The sequence below is a fragment of the Pararge aegeria genome (genome assembly GCF_905163445.1).
Source record: "Pararge aegeria chromosome W unlocalized genomic scaffold, ilParAegt1.1 SUPER_W_unloc_5, whole genome shotgun sequence".
Taxonomy (NCBI): domain Eukaryota; kingdom Metazoa; phylum Arthropoda; class Insecta; order Lepidoptera; family Nymphalidae; genus Pararge; species Pararge aegeria.
The window spans coordinates 178728-193960 of record NW_024396991.1 but is presented as its reverse complement, the minus strand read 5'-3'; the positions used below and the strand labels follow the sequence as shown (position 1 = coordinate 193960).

The following is a 15233-nucleotide window of genomic DNA, read 5'->3' as shown; positions in this document are numbered from 1 at the left end:
CGTCGAGTTTGTAAACACTTATTTTTCTTCAGTTAAAGGCAAATCCGCGTAACTATTACGCACCAACGCCAACATTAATAATCAATCAAATCCAACATATTCATTAAAATTAATTTTGGTCAGAACATTTCAATTATAAGTATAGGTATTAAAGAAAATGTAGATAGAGCGAAAGTACAATCTCATGTTAAATGTTTTTAAGGAGAAGTAGAAAGCTTCTGAAATCCATTGGTTGATATTATAGTGTATTCTTAAATCTAAGTAAAAAAAAAAAAAAAAAAAACTGCATTGATAACCTCTTCCTTTATTTGAAGTCGGTTAGAACTATGAAAGAAGAAATAACCTACCCTACCCAGTAATGCGGAAGCCACTTAGGAAGAATAAGTTAAAAGTAGTTAATAATTAGTATATACAGTGGCGTGCATTGCATATATGCAAATAAGCAGTGCATACCCTACCCTCAGGGTCTTAAAGAGCCTTCAGATAGGACCATTAAAATTTGTAATTAAAAAAACACTAAGTAAAAAATATATGAAAGCGCCATCTAGTAATGAGCGGCCAAACTTCTAGGTCAATTGTCGCTAGACAGGCGACAGCGCAACCAGCGCGCGCGAGGCGCATAGCGTACAAAATAAAATCTTTAGCGTATATCTCTAAAAGCGTATTTTAATTTTTAACCGTAAATGCTAAACATTTACCTTTTAAAACACGTAAAAATCTCATGTTATCTATTGCAGGGTAAATCAATTATTATGAATCACTCGACATATGACGCCCTCTACTGTTGCATAGAAATATCAAATAAAATAAGCACGCCCAAAGAAAGAATCGTTCTGCTAGATGTGTGCGTGCAAGTTAGTAGTGTGTGTCGTGTAATGTTATAATCGTGCGCTTGTACTTACAAGATTAGCATCGGTCTTGTGTGAACAGTTTCATTCATAAATTCTCTATTCTCTAATTACGTGTTTCATTTTTTCTATGAATAAAATGATTTGCTTGGTTTGTTATTGTTGTTAAAGGTCATTATTCTTTTTTTAGAATTAAAAACATTATTCACAAATGTAAATACCTTTTAGTGTCTTTTAAGAAAATTAAGGATCTAATATTATCGAATTAGTCTTTCGTTTTGAAAATAATCTATGAAACCAAACGCTGTCTCAATTTTGAAAAATGAATAATTTAGGTTTTCCAGGAATCATTGGAGAGTGAGAGAGTTAACAATAAATATGGTTTCTATTTATTGTTTACATATCAAAATAAAATAGCGTTCGTACCCATACTTACAAAAAATTAAAGACATATTTTGACTAATTTCGATTGCAATATTATCATTAGCATATTCGATCGCCATTATTGTTTACCTTCGAACAATGCTGTATGGCGTTGGTGATAAATAAACGGTTCAAGTGCATAAATTCAGTAACTTATAAAAGTTTGAGCAGTGATAGTTTAATGTGTTAAGGTTAATTTATAGTTTATTCATTCATTTTATAATGAAAGCATATTCGTGCGGTCTTTGTTTGGGTTCAGTGTGCCTGGAAAAAGTACTTAGAGAAAACTTTAATTCTATCCCTACTTATATCGTAAAATTAGAAATCATTCGCAAAGGAAGGAGTGTACCAATGTTACAAATATCCCAAAAAAAGGTGATAAAGTAACGCGTATATTTAATAATAAATATTACGAAAACTATTCTTGGCTAAGCGGCTTTGTACACACCAATCGATTAATTTGCTTTCCTTTTGTTTTATTGTCCAATATACGTAAAGTGTGGAATGATAAAGGATATTGTGATCTTAATAATTTTCATAAAAACGCTAAAAACATGATATGTTGGAAAAATATTATCATCATCAGTGTGCTTAGAAAATGCTGCCGAATGGTGTGTCATAATTTTGTGACGTAAATCAGGGTATGTACTTTTATTCAATTAGCAGTAGATAGACGATAGTATTAAATCAATCAAAAATATAACTTTCGTAAAGTAATTTGATTATAAACCGACATACCTATCTAAAATCTAAATTTTAATTTTACTTTATGTTTGTGTTGAACACCTTGTGCATACCCTGGGTCCAAGGGCTATGCACGCCACTGAGTATATACCTTCAAAGAAGATAGCGGGCGTGTAGTTGTCCTGCGTAGTAGTCATACATAGCGCATGCCACGGATCGACCGAACCGTGCACGTACGCGACCCGACCGGCGGGTATGTTTAAACCACCGAACTCTTCATTAGTCCACTCAGCACACGCGTTCACAAACACAGAGTCAAATCTGTAACGAAGAGAAAATAATATTAAAAATTGTTCAATGTACATACTTGTTTCAGTGTTTATTTTATAACTTAAGCTTATTTAAGCGATTATTTATGAACTATTTATGAAATTTATAGCTAATAAATCTAATAGGTTGGGGAAAAAGTCTTTTCGCATTATAGTATGTATGAACATGTAATAAAATCTCTTTGGCTATACTATTTGTATCTGGCTGGTTTTGGTATCAAATTAGGAAAATGTGTGAAGATGAGTGAATCTAATGAAGAAATTCCTTTTTACCTTTTAAAATTTTACTACAAAAAAGGTAAAAATGCAACGCAAGCCGCGAAAAAAATTTGGGTTTAGCGTTTTCAATCCGGAAATTTTGATGTCAAAGATGCACCTCGCTCTGGTTAGGAGGAGCCCTATGACGGATATAATGGATGCCATTTTTGAAAAAGTGGACCAAGATGGGCAAATCAGTAGGTACAATGTAGCTGAAGAACTGGGAATTGACCACAAAACCATTTTTGACGGAGCTGATAAGAAGTGGATCATGACCGAACCATTTTTGAACTGGTGATGAGAAGTGGATCATGTACGACAAGAAAGTGCGAAAAAGGTCACGGTCAAATCCGATCAGGCTTCACAGACTGTGGCGAAACCCGGGTTAACTCGCAACAAGGTGACGCTGTGTGTGTAGTAGTAGGATTGGAAGGGCATTATTCATTATAAGCTGTTACCACCAGGCAGGATCATCAATTCTGAATTCTACTGCGAACAACTGATGAGATTAAAGCAAGAAGTTTAGAGAAAGCGGCCGGAATTAATCAACAGAAGAGGTGTGGTTTTTCATCATGATAACGCTAGACCTAACACATCTTTAGCCACTCAACTAAAATTAAGATAGTTTGGCTGGGAGGTGGTAATGCATCCGCTGTATAGTCCTGACCTTACACCTTCAGATTTCCACCTGTTTCGGTCTCTTCAGAATTCTTTAGGCAGTGTCAGGTTAACATCACGAGAGGACTGCCAAAACTACTTGTCGCGGTTTTTTGATTTCAGAAACCCCAAAATTTCTATAGCAATGGGATTATGTCCCTACCTACCTATGCCTAATTTATGCAAAGGAAGAAAATAAATTCCAAAAACTTTTTAATGCTGATAGTACTTCTAGAAAAAGAGGTAGTATTTAGATTTTATTACAACGTTCTACATAGATACTAGTTTGCGAAAAGACTATTATTCCCGCAACCCACTTTTCCGCAAATTTCTCCCTATATCACATTTCAATTTGTATGTCCACTTAAACTAACTTTATAACATTACTATCAGCAGGTGGATCAACTGAATTCCAAACTTTTTTCTCCAAAAGTGACAGATACTCTACATTCATAGCTTTTTGCCACCAGAGGAGTTTGATAACTTTATTGCCTACACATATGTTTGTGGCTTCTCAAAAATTCTGGTCTACATACCTATTTTATAATCGCCATATTTCGTCGGCGGTGTACCACGTGTACTGCGCATGGATCGGCAGCTGACAGACTCCTCTGTACTAGTCGCCACTTCCCCTCCAACTATAGCGCCGCCGACGTCTCGCGTCGTTTTTTCTCTCTTCCGCCTTTCCTCAGCAGAAGACTCGGCATCAGTAGAGGCCTGCTCTACCTCACTGTTGTTGCAGCAGTCATCGCCAGACTCACCATCTGTTAATTCATATAAAAATCATGTGATTTATTTATATTATATAAGACGAGAATTACGATATTCATCAATGTCAGCACATTTATTTTCAATAAAAAGTACATTAGGAATGTGCTTTTTACTATACAGAATAACCTTCCTTGGATTTATTTAATGGTTCTATAAATCGGTAACGCTGAATAACCGACAAAAATGCACAACTTTCTCTTAGCGTTCAATTTATTATGTAGACTAGACTGCGGGATTAATGAATAGGCAATGCATCCAAAAACAAAGGTTTCCTTTACAAATAGTGTGTCGGGACCACACTTCCTCAGTGTTGCTTCTGGTATTCAAATACATCTGCTGAGTACAATGCGGTAAGGTAAGCTGGTGAGCTGTTCCCTTCTTCTCTAGGAAACACTTAACACTGCCCCTATGGTAATTCAAAATCAAAACCAATGTTATCAAAACGCAGGCATTTTATATGTTACGCACTTACGTAATAATTATTTGATAAAGCAATCTTACACTTCACACATTTTCTTGAATAAATATCTAAAGTTTTGAAGAGAAAAATTATTAGTAGTAAGGGCGAGTAAGTACCTTGCATTTCCACAGCTGGAGTCTCTCATAGGGCTCCACACGTCACTATGGATGAGTTCCAAGGGTCGGCCAACACGTTTCGTAGATCTTTTCGGAGCCCGGGCCACAGGCTTTCCTTCCAGGCAGGCGCAAACTTGTTGAAATCTTCTTTGTCATCCTGAAATGAACATACCTTTAAGACAATGATACCCTAACCGTCTATGCCATAAATCAGTGTTCATGTTAAGTATTATTAGACTTAACTAACTTTGCAATATTGACTTCCTGCGCTTGATGTAGGACAGTCATCGATTGCTCTTTTGCAAAACAAAACATTCATTCTATCAGTGACGTGCATAGAGGGTATGTAAAGTATATGCAAATGTTTATTTAATTTTCATTTTCATTAATTCTTCATTTTATATCATCTGCATACCCTGTACATAGCCTCAATGCACGCTACTGCATTCTATATACACCCACATAGATTGGCAGATATAACAGGCTGGTGTTGTATACTACAACTGTCATGGACAAAACACCCATCTACATTCATGATCACAACCATGCCTCTTTCACATAATTTAATAACAGAAAACAAATTTTGCAGACAACTACGGAACGTAAAAAACATTGTTTAAGGTTTTATCAAAGTTATTTATGCTGTTTACATGAATATCTGTAGAGCTCTCCAGTTTAGTCGCTCCATCATCACAAGTGATCATCCTTTTCCATCCATCACCACGGAAAGATCTGGAGCAGTCTTATTCCTAGCCAGGACTGCACGGACAATGTGATCAAAAGAGTTAGTGTTTAAAATTATACAACTTTAGGAAGTAACAGTTTCTACCCTTAGTAAAAGTTTGTTCACTGGCAATACAGTACAGCGTCGCTGGTACAGTTGCTTTCGAGTATTGTAGCAGTATACTTCAGTTAAATTGAATGTATATCCAAACCCTGTTTTAAAGCCTATAAACACTTCAACAGCCTAGACAGTAGATCTAAAAGGAACGTTTGTAAGTGGATAAAAATCAATACAGGATTTGCGACACTAAAACGATTGCAGTAAGAAGTTTTACTAAGACCGAAAGTTTTGTTTCGATACGCGAAATCGACTACGACTGCGAGCGTGCAAATGTGCTAAGGGTAAAAAGTCTTTCCCCATCAAATAAATAAATGAAAATATCATAATAATGTACTCAAGACTCCCCAGTAAACTGGTTAAAAGTAAAAGTCTTTTAAACTGTAATAAACCACATCCGAGCATGTTCACATTGAAATTGCCTGGTCTCCCCGTCCTCCCGTGTCAAACGGATGGTAACCCCTTTAGACCCTGACCTATTACCCCCATCTCTCCCATCCCCCTTGTTCAATCCTTAGATTGGACACACCATAGGGCCCGATAGGCAGACCCTAGTTCTTGATGCAGGTTTGAGTTAATAAAAAACGTGACCTCAGCGAAGGTTGTATTTGAAGAAGTGAATGATATTGCATATTTTTGTGTGACAAGTTACATTGACAGATGACGCAAAGTTCACTGACATTGACATTAATTATATGCGTACTTGACGTTACACTATGGTTGTAAAGCGCTCCGACATGATTCCCCCTTCTGAAACACCGAGGGTGTTTAAGATGAAGTTTCCGAAAGAAGAGGGCAAATCCGAGTCAAAGCTCTTCTGACGACTCCTCTAGTGGTTTTTATTTCCGCCACTCTTGAAATGCCATCAGGGCCAGGAAATAATCCTACCACTCTGCCCATACGCCAGTGAAGTGGAGCGAGGTTGTCGTCTTGTAGAATGACGAGGTCTCCGACGTGTAGTTTGTCCTTATTAGTGCGCCATTTGGTGCGCTGCTGGAGCTCGCTAATATATTCCCTTTGCCACCGACGCCAAAACTGCTGCCTTATGCTCTCGATTCTCGCGTAGCGGTCAAGACTGCTGGTGCTGGTGATGTCTTCGATCTGCGGCGACGGCAAACTTGTCAGCGGCCGGCCGATCAAGAAGTGCCCTGGGGATAGAGGGAGCATATCGTTAGGAGAGGAAGACATGGGATACAAGGGACGACTATTTAAGATAGCCTCCACTTGCGCAAAGAGTGTACTCAGTTCTTCAAATGTTAATTTGTTATTTCCTATGTATCTCTTTATATGGTGCTTGGCAGATTTTATGCCTGCTTCCCATAAGCCTGCGAAGTGAGGGGCGTACGCCGGTAAAAAAGAAAATTTAATTTGGTTGTCAGCTGCGAAGTCAGATATGACGGGATTTGTTTTCAAAAATTCTGTAATTTCCCTAGCTGCGGCAACCAGGTTTCGACCATTGTCACTGAAAATCTGGGCTGGTTTCCCGCGTCTGGATATCATGCGACGCATGGTTAAAATTAGTGCATCCTTGGAAAGGTCAGTTACGGCTTCTAAGTGGACGCATTTGTAACGGAAGCAAATAAACAAACACAAATAGCATTTAATCGTTTTTGCACCTCGACCCTTTCTAGTCAGCATCTGAAACGGACCCGCGAAGTCGATACCGACAGTATGAAATGGAAAGGCAGGCATCACCCGCTGTGATGGTAAATTTCCCATCATGGGGTTCAAAGTTCGACCTTGATGTCGCCTGCATAGTACGCATTCGAGGACCGTGCGTCTTGCCAGGCATCTTCCCCCCAGTGGCCAGACTGTTTCTCTGACCGAATAAAGTAATGCCTGAGGTCCGGCATGCAATAGGCGCAAGTGCTCGCGGCGAAATAATAATTTGGTAAAATGATGTTTCCCGTCTAATACAATCGGGTGTCTCTTTTCGTAGCTGTATGTAGATGAATCGAGCCGTCCACCTACACGCATGACTTTATTTTCGTCGAGAAATGGCGAAAGTGATAAGAGCTTGCTCTTTGTATTTATTGGTGATTTATTTGCCAGGCAAGTATATTCTCTTTGAAAGGAACACAGTTGACTAAATATAACAAGCCTTGTGAATGATTCATGTAATTCTATAGTAGTTAAATTACCAGTACGCCTTGAATTCGGATGTGTGCAGTTGTGTATGAATCTTAATACGTACGAAAAGCAACGACTTAATTTTGTTAAATTTGAATGATTTTCAAATATAATTAAATTCGGTTCAATAATGCTTGAGTGCACTTTTAATTCCGGTAGCTCTTGTACTATATTCGAATTTAAAGTAGGCCAATTATGTTGCTCCTGGAGTAGGAACTCAGGACCGTTCCACCAAAGCGTGGAATCTCGTAGACGATTTGCGTCTATGCCCCTAGATATAAGATCTGCCGGGTTTAAATTTGTAGGTACGTAACGCCAAGATGAACTCTGTGTGTTTTCACATATTTCTGCAACTCTGTTCGCGACAAACATTTTTAGTTTGGTCGGACTGGTTTTAATCCAGCCGAGTACAACGCTTGAATCGCACCAGTGTACGCAATTGGCTATAGGTGCACGTATAGACGTAAGGCAGGACGCGCAGAGCTTAGCAGCGAGGAGCGCCGCCGATAATTCGAGGCGGGGAATCGTCATCGGCTTGCCGCTAGGCGCTACCCTCGACTTAGCGCACAATAATTGAACGCTCGACCTACCGTACGCGTCGATCGTTTTTACATAGATACATGTCCCGTATCCGAACATAGATGCGTCGCTGAACGAATGAAGTTCGATTGTAACATTATCTTTGCTGATTACGTATCGCGGAATTTGTATTGAATATAATATGTCTGTATTTTCTTGTATGCGCTTCCACTCTTTAAGAATGTCAGTGGGTACGGGTTGATCCCATTCTACCTTGAGAATCCATAATTTTTGTATCAATATTTTGGCCTGAATAGTTGCGGGAGAAAGTAACCCTAATGGATCGAAAACCTTGAATGTACTGGAAATGATTTGCCGCTTAGTAATGATGTTAGTTTTATCGGATGGAACTTGACATGAAAAATGTAACATGTCAGTTTTAGGATTCCATCCTAACCCCAAAGCGCTAGTAGAATTTCTTAGACAAAGATTGTCTTCTAAGTTTAAATTTGTACTTTGAAAAATGCTAGGTAAGTTTGATCGGAATTTGCGTAAATTGAAGCACCCCGCTTGAAGAGTGGCTTGCACGGATTCTAAAATATGTACTATTTCCGCTTCTGTATCTGCGCCAGTTAAAAGATCATCGTAGTAGAAATCCCGTTGGATAATTGTTTTAATGATTTCATCCGGGCACTCTTCACCTAGCTGATACAGACATCTAGTACTTAAGAAACTAGCACTGGCGAACCCATATGTGACTGTATTTAGTCGTAGTGCACGTAATGGTTGGGATTCATCATCTCTCCACAAGATTAACTGAAGATTTCGATCGTGCTCATTAATTAAGATTTGCCTAAACATCTTTTCGATATCGCCAGTAAGAACGTATTTGTAAAATCGAAATCTTAATATGATTGCAAAAAGAGTATCTTGAATATTCGGCCCAATAAGCTGCAAACTATTGATGCTAATTCCGCTACTAGAGGGCGCTGTTCCATCAAAAACTACACGCAAACTGGTAGATTCACTAATTTTGAAAATAGGGTGATGACACAGGAAGTAGTCTGATCGTGGTGTGAAGCTAGAAAGTTCTGAGCAATGACCTAGGTCTATATATTCATTTATAAAGGCAGCGTAGGCCTGTTTTAAATGGGGTTGTTTGCGAAACCGCCTTTCAAGATTCAAGAATCTTTTCTTTGCCTGACTGAATGAGTCTCCTAAAACTGAGGGTGAATCCTTCAGAGGTAGCCTGACACAAAATCTACCTGACTCGAGGCGAGTGGTATGAGTCTGAAAATGCTGCTCACATGCCCTCTCGCTGTCACTCAATAGAGACCGCTTGGGCATCTCTTCTATTTCCCAAAATTTTGATATTTGTTTTTCTAAACGATCATCTAATGAATTACTTGATACGAAATTGCAATGTGTATGTTTGATTTTGTTATTTAATGAAATTGGACCTGAAATAACCCAACCGAATTTTGAATTACAAATGAATGGGCGATTTTTGCCTAAGCATTGAATGTTGTTCCCTATGACCTCCCAAAATAGGTCAGCACCGATAATAGCATCGACTGGTCCAGAGATATAAAAATAGGGATCAGCTAGCTGGATATGATTTGGTATATCTATTTGTTTACGATCTATGTAAGCCTTTGGTATGTTGCCGGTCAACTCGGGCATAATAAAACACGATAAATTTGTATTGTAGTCACTGTGTAATGAACTGACTTGAACAAAACATCTTTCAGTGACGTAATTATTTGTGTTATTACCTATACCTATAATGTTGATATCTGTAGGTATCGCCTCTAAATTTAACCTCTCCTTAACTCGTTGTGTCAAGAAGCTGGACTGGCTTCCGCTGTCGAGAAGTGTTCGGATAATCTCAGATTTTGAGTTCTTAGGATTCGTAACCCGTATGCTAACTGTGGATAGTATAACGTGAGAAATTGGCTGTCTAGAAATATTCACGCTTATTTCCTCGACGGCGGTCTGAGCTGCGACTGTGTCGCTCGAACCCTGTGCAGGTGTAGCAGGTTCTTGATTTGTAGGCCTGTGAAGAATCGTGGCATGGAGTTTCCCGCACTCCCTGCAGGTTCCACCTAAGCAGTCCCGGGTTTTATGGGTTGATCGGAGACAGTTCATGCAAAGTTGAAGTCTTTGAGCTTCAGCTATCCTAAGTTCAGGGGATTTGGCCAAAAAGGAAGGGCAAGTGTAAATAAAATGATCACCCTTACAAACTATACAGCGAGTGCGATACCTATTAGTGTTGTTATTAGAGCTCGGTTGCGTAACATAGGAAAACACCTTGTTTTGCTTAGAATTCCTGGTGTAACTATTATTGCTACTGGGGCCAGATACTCCATGAGATGAAGTGATACGCTTGTTTTGAATTTTATGTTGATTAAATGATTCCAACACATCAGCGCGATCCTTTAAAAATTTATGAAATTGTTCTAAGGTAGGTATGTCACTTAAGGTGTTGAGATGCTGAATAAGGCGTTGAGGTGGCTATTGATTAATTGCCTTTTGTTGTCATATCGCTCGCATAATAAACTCCAGGCCTTGTTATAATTTAAGGCGCAAACTTCAAGGTTGCTTACGACACGCGCGGCATCTCCCTCTAAATAAGAAACTAAATAATGAAACTTGTATATTGGTAATATGTTTGAATTTTCATTAATAAGAGAGGAAAACATTTCTTTGAATTGCATCCAACGGGATGCCGAACCATCAAAACGAGGAACCTGGATTAAAGGGAGTTTAAAACCTAACCCCTGAGAATTTCCGCCGCACCCTTGATGCGTGGAGCTGCTGTGAGCATCTTCAAAATTAAAGTTTTTCGAGAACCGAGTTAGTATGTCTTGTGCGAGTGACATGGCAGAATCTATTTCATTCTCGAGCTCTTCCCGAATATCGAGTTCGTCTTCTAGCTCGTCAGAGTTTAACGTCTCGATCTGACCTTGCAACTCACTGAATTCGCTAGATAAACATTCGAATTTGTTTATTTTTATCTTTAATTCACCTATCTGTAAAGAGTCTAAACTGGATGATTTGCTGAGTTTTGAGATGTAGTTTTTAAACTTAGTCACGCGGCCCTTTACGCTACTACGTTTTATAATCAATTCTTTAAGGTTAGACATCTTAAATTGCAGGAATTACCAAAAACTAAAAATGTGACGGTGGTTGAGTAATTTTAAAACAAAGAATCGCGATAACAATTTTGCTTACGCCCGTGTAATGCAACGAACTAATGAGTCAACGATGCGCTCGCGTTGCATCGGCGAATCGGTCTCCAGTCACAAATTTACTGTCCTAAATTGCGCGCGTGTACTAATTATGTTGTATGAGCTATAAAATTATGGTAACGTAAGAGTGTGATTAATGTATAAATGTAATGAGTGATATGCAAATTTAAATGAGTGATGTGAAACATGCGTAGTGGAGTACTATAAAAATAGTGTATGATCCTTGGATGATTATGGATATAGATGGATGAATGAAATGGATGGGTGATTGGATGAAGGTGAAAGTGATTCTGTTGTATGGGTGTGATGTACGGGCACTTATCTTGAATCGTCCGACACGTGGATGGCTGCCGCGATCTTGTATTGGCCGGGCGACGATAAGCGCTGCGTCTCTTCTTCGCTGATGGCACTCTCTCTTCTGTTGAAGAGTCCTGTCACGGTCGCCAAAATATGTTCAATCCTTAGATTGGACACACCATAGGGCCCGATAGGCAGACCCTAGTTCTTGATGCAGGTTTGAGTTAATAAAAAACGTGACCTCAGCGAAGGTTGTATTTGAAGAAGTGCATGATATTGCATATTTTTGTGTGACAAGTTACATTGACAGATGACGCAAAGTTCACTGACATTGACATTAATTATATGCGTACTTGACGTTACACTATGGTTGTAAAGCGCGCCGACACCCCTTAATTCTTAAATCTAGACAGATTACGAGTCTTAGAATATCTACGTCGAGTTTGTAAACACTTATTTTTCTTCAGTTAAAGGCAAATCCGCGTAACTATTACGCACCAACGCCAACATTAATAATCAATCAAATCCAACATATTCATTAAAATTAATTTTGGTCAGAACATTTCAATTATAAGTATAGGTATTAAAGAAAATGTAGATAGAGCGAAAGTACAATCTCATGTTAAATGTTTTTAAGGAGAAGTAGAAAGCTTCTGAAATCCATTGGTTGATATTATAGTGTATTCTTAAATCTAAGTAAAAAAAAAAAAAAAAAAACTGCATTGATAACCTCTTCCTTTATTTGAAGTCGGTTAGAACTATGAAAGAAGAAATAACCTACCCTACCCAGTAATGCGGAAGCCACTTAGGAAGAATAAGTTAAAAGTAGTTAATAATTAGTATATACAGTGGCGTGCATTGCATATATGCAAATAAGCAGTGCATACCCTACCCTCAGGGTCTTAAAGAGCCTTCAGATAGGACCATTAAAGTTTTGTAATTAAAAAAACACTGCGTATATCTCTAAAAGCGTATTTTAATTTTTAACCGTAAATGCTAAACATTTACCTTTTAAAACACGTAAAAATCTCATGTTATCTATTGCAGGGTAAATCAATTATTATGAATCACTCGACATATGACGCCCTCTACTGTTGCATAGAAATATCAAATAAAATAAGCACGCCCAAAGAAAGAATCGTTCTGCTAGATGTGTGCGTGCAAGTTAGTAGTGTGTGTCGTGTAATGTTATAATCGTGCGCTTGTACTTACAAGATTAGCATCGGTCTTGTGTGAACAGTTTCATTCATAAATTCTCTATTCTCTAATTACGTGTTTCATTTTTTCTATGAATAAAATGATTTGCTTGGTTTGTTATTGTTGTTAAAGGTCATTATTCTTTTTTTAGAATTAAAAACATTATTCACAAATGTAAATACCTTTTAGTGTCTTTTAAGAAAATTAAGGATCTAATATTATCGAATTAGTCTTTCGTTTTGAAAATAATCTATGAAACCAAACGCTGTCTCAATTTTGAAAAATGAATAATTTAGGTTTTCCAGGAATCATTGGAGAGTGAGAGAGTTAACAATAAATATGGTTTCTATTTATTGTTTACATATCAAAATAAAATAGCGTTCGTACCCATACTTACAAAAAATTAAAGACATATTTTGACTAATTTCGATTGCAATATTATCATTAGCATATTCGATCGCCATTATTGTTTACCTTCGAACAATGCTGTATGGCGTTGGTGATAAATAAACGGTTCAAGTGCATAAATTCAGTAACTTATAAAAGTTTGAGCAGTGATAGTTTAATGTGTTAAGGTTAATTTATAGTTTATTCATTCATTTTATAATGAAAGCATATTCGTGCGGTCTTTGTTTGGGTTCAGTGTGCCTGGAAAAAGTACTTAGAGAAAACTTTAATTCTATCCCTACTTATATCGTAAAATTAGAAATCATTCGCAAAGGAAGGAGTGTACCAATGTTACAAATATCCCAAAAAAAGGTGATAAAGTAACGCGTATATTTAATAATAAATATTACGAAAACTATTCTTGGCTAAGCGGCTTTGTACACACCAATCGATTAATTTGCTTTCCTTTTGTTTTATTGTCCAATATACGTAAAGTGTGGAATGATAAAGGATATTGTGATCTTAATAATTTTCATAAAAACGCTAAAAACATGATATGTTGGAAAAATATTATCATCATCAGTGTGCTTAGAAAATGCTGCCGAATGGTGTGTCATAATTTTGTGACGTAAATCAGGGTATGTACTTTTATTCAATTAGCAGTAGATAGACGATAGTATTAAATCAATCAAAAATATAACTTTCGTAAAGTAATTTGATTATAAACCGACATACCTATCTAAAATCTAAATTTTAATTTTACTTTATGTTTGTGTTGAACACCTTGTGCATACCCTGGGTCCAAGGGCTATGCACGCCACTGAGTATATACCTTCAAAGAAGATAGCGGGCGTGTAGTTGTCCTGCGTAGTAGTCATACATAGCGCATGCCACGGATCGACCGAACCGTGCACGTACGCGACCCGACCGGCGGGTATGTTTAAACCACCGAACTCTTCATTAGTCCACTCAGCACACGCGTTCACAAACACAGAGTCAAATCTGTAACGAAGAGAAAATAATATTAAAAATTGTTCAATGTACATACTTGTTTCAGTGTTTATTTTATAACTTAAGCTTATTTAAGCGATTATTTATAAACTATTTATGAAATTTATAGCTAATAAATCTAATAGGTTGGGGAAAAAGTCTTTTCGCATTATAGTATGTATGAACATGTAATAAAATCTCTTTGGCTATACTATTTGTATCTGGCTGGTTTTGGTATCAAATTAGGAAAATGTGTGAAGATGAGTGAATCTAATGAAGAAATTCCTTTTTACCTTTTAAAATTTTACTACAAAAAAGGTAAAAATGCAACGCAAGCCGCGAAAAAAATTTGGGTTTAGCGTTTTCAATCCGGAAATTTTGATGTCAAAGATGCACCTCGCTCTGGTTAGGAGGAGCCCTATGACGGATATAATGGATGCCATTTTTGAAAAAGTGGACCAAGATGGGCAAATCAGTAGGTACAATGTAGCTGAAGAACTGGGAATTGACCACAAAACCATTTTTGACGGAGCTGATAAGAAGTGGATCATGACCGAACCATTTTTGAACTGGTGATGAGAAGTGGATCATGTACGACAAGAAAGTGCGAAAAAGGTCACGGTCAAAGGCCGATCAGGCTTCACAGACTGTGGCGAAACCCGGGTTAACTCGCAACAAGGTGACGCTGTGTGTGTAGTAGTAGGATTGGAAGGGCATTATTCATTATAAGCTGTTACCACCAGGCAGGACCATCAATTCTGAATTCTACTGCGAACAACTGATGAGATTAAAGCAAGAAGTTTAGAGAAAGCGGCCGGAATTAATCAACAGAAGAGGTGTGGTTTTTCATCATGATAACGCTAGACCTAACACATCTTTAGCCACTCAGCTAAAATTAAGATAGTTTGGCTGGGAGGTGGTAATGCATCCGCTGTATAGTCCTGACCTTACACCTTCAGATTTCCACCTGTTTCGGTCTCTTCAGAATTCTTTAGGCAGTGTCAGGTTAACATCACGAGAGGACTGCCAAAACTACTTGTCGCGGTTTTTTGATTTCAGAAACCCCAAAATTTCT

At 37.8% G+C, this 15233-nt stretch overlaps 1 protein-coding gene across 1 annotated transcript; it reads right to left on the bottom strand.

Moving 5' to 3' along the window:
• Nucleotides 1-5978: 5978 nt before the first annotated feature.
• On the bottom strand, nucleotides 5979-10215 carry LOC120636859. The gene has a single exon (XM_039908421.1). It carries the CDS (start codon nucleotides 10182-10184, stop codon nucleotides 6156-6158), a length of 4029 nt encoding a protein of 1342 aa, XP_039764355.1. The 5' UTR covers nucleotides 10185-10215; the 3' UTR covers nucleotides 5979-6155.
• Nucleotides 10216-15233: the final 5018 nt, after the last annotated feature.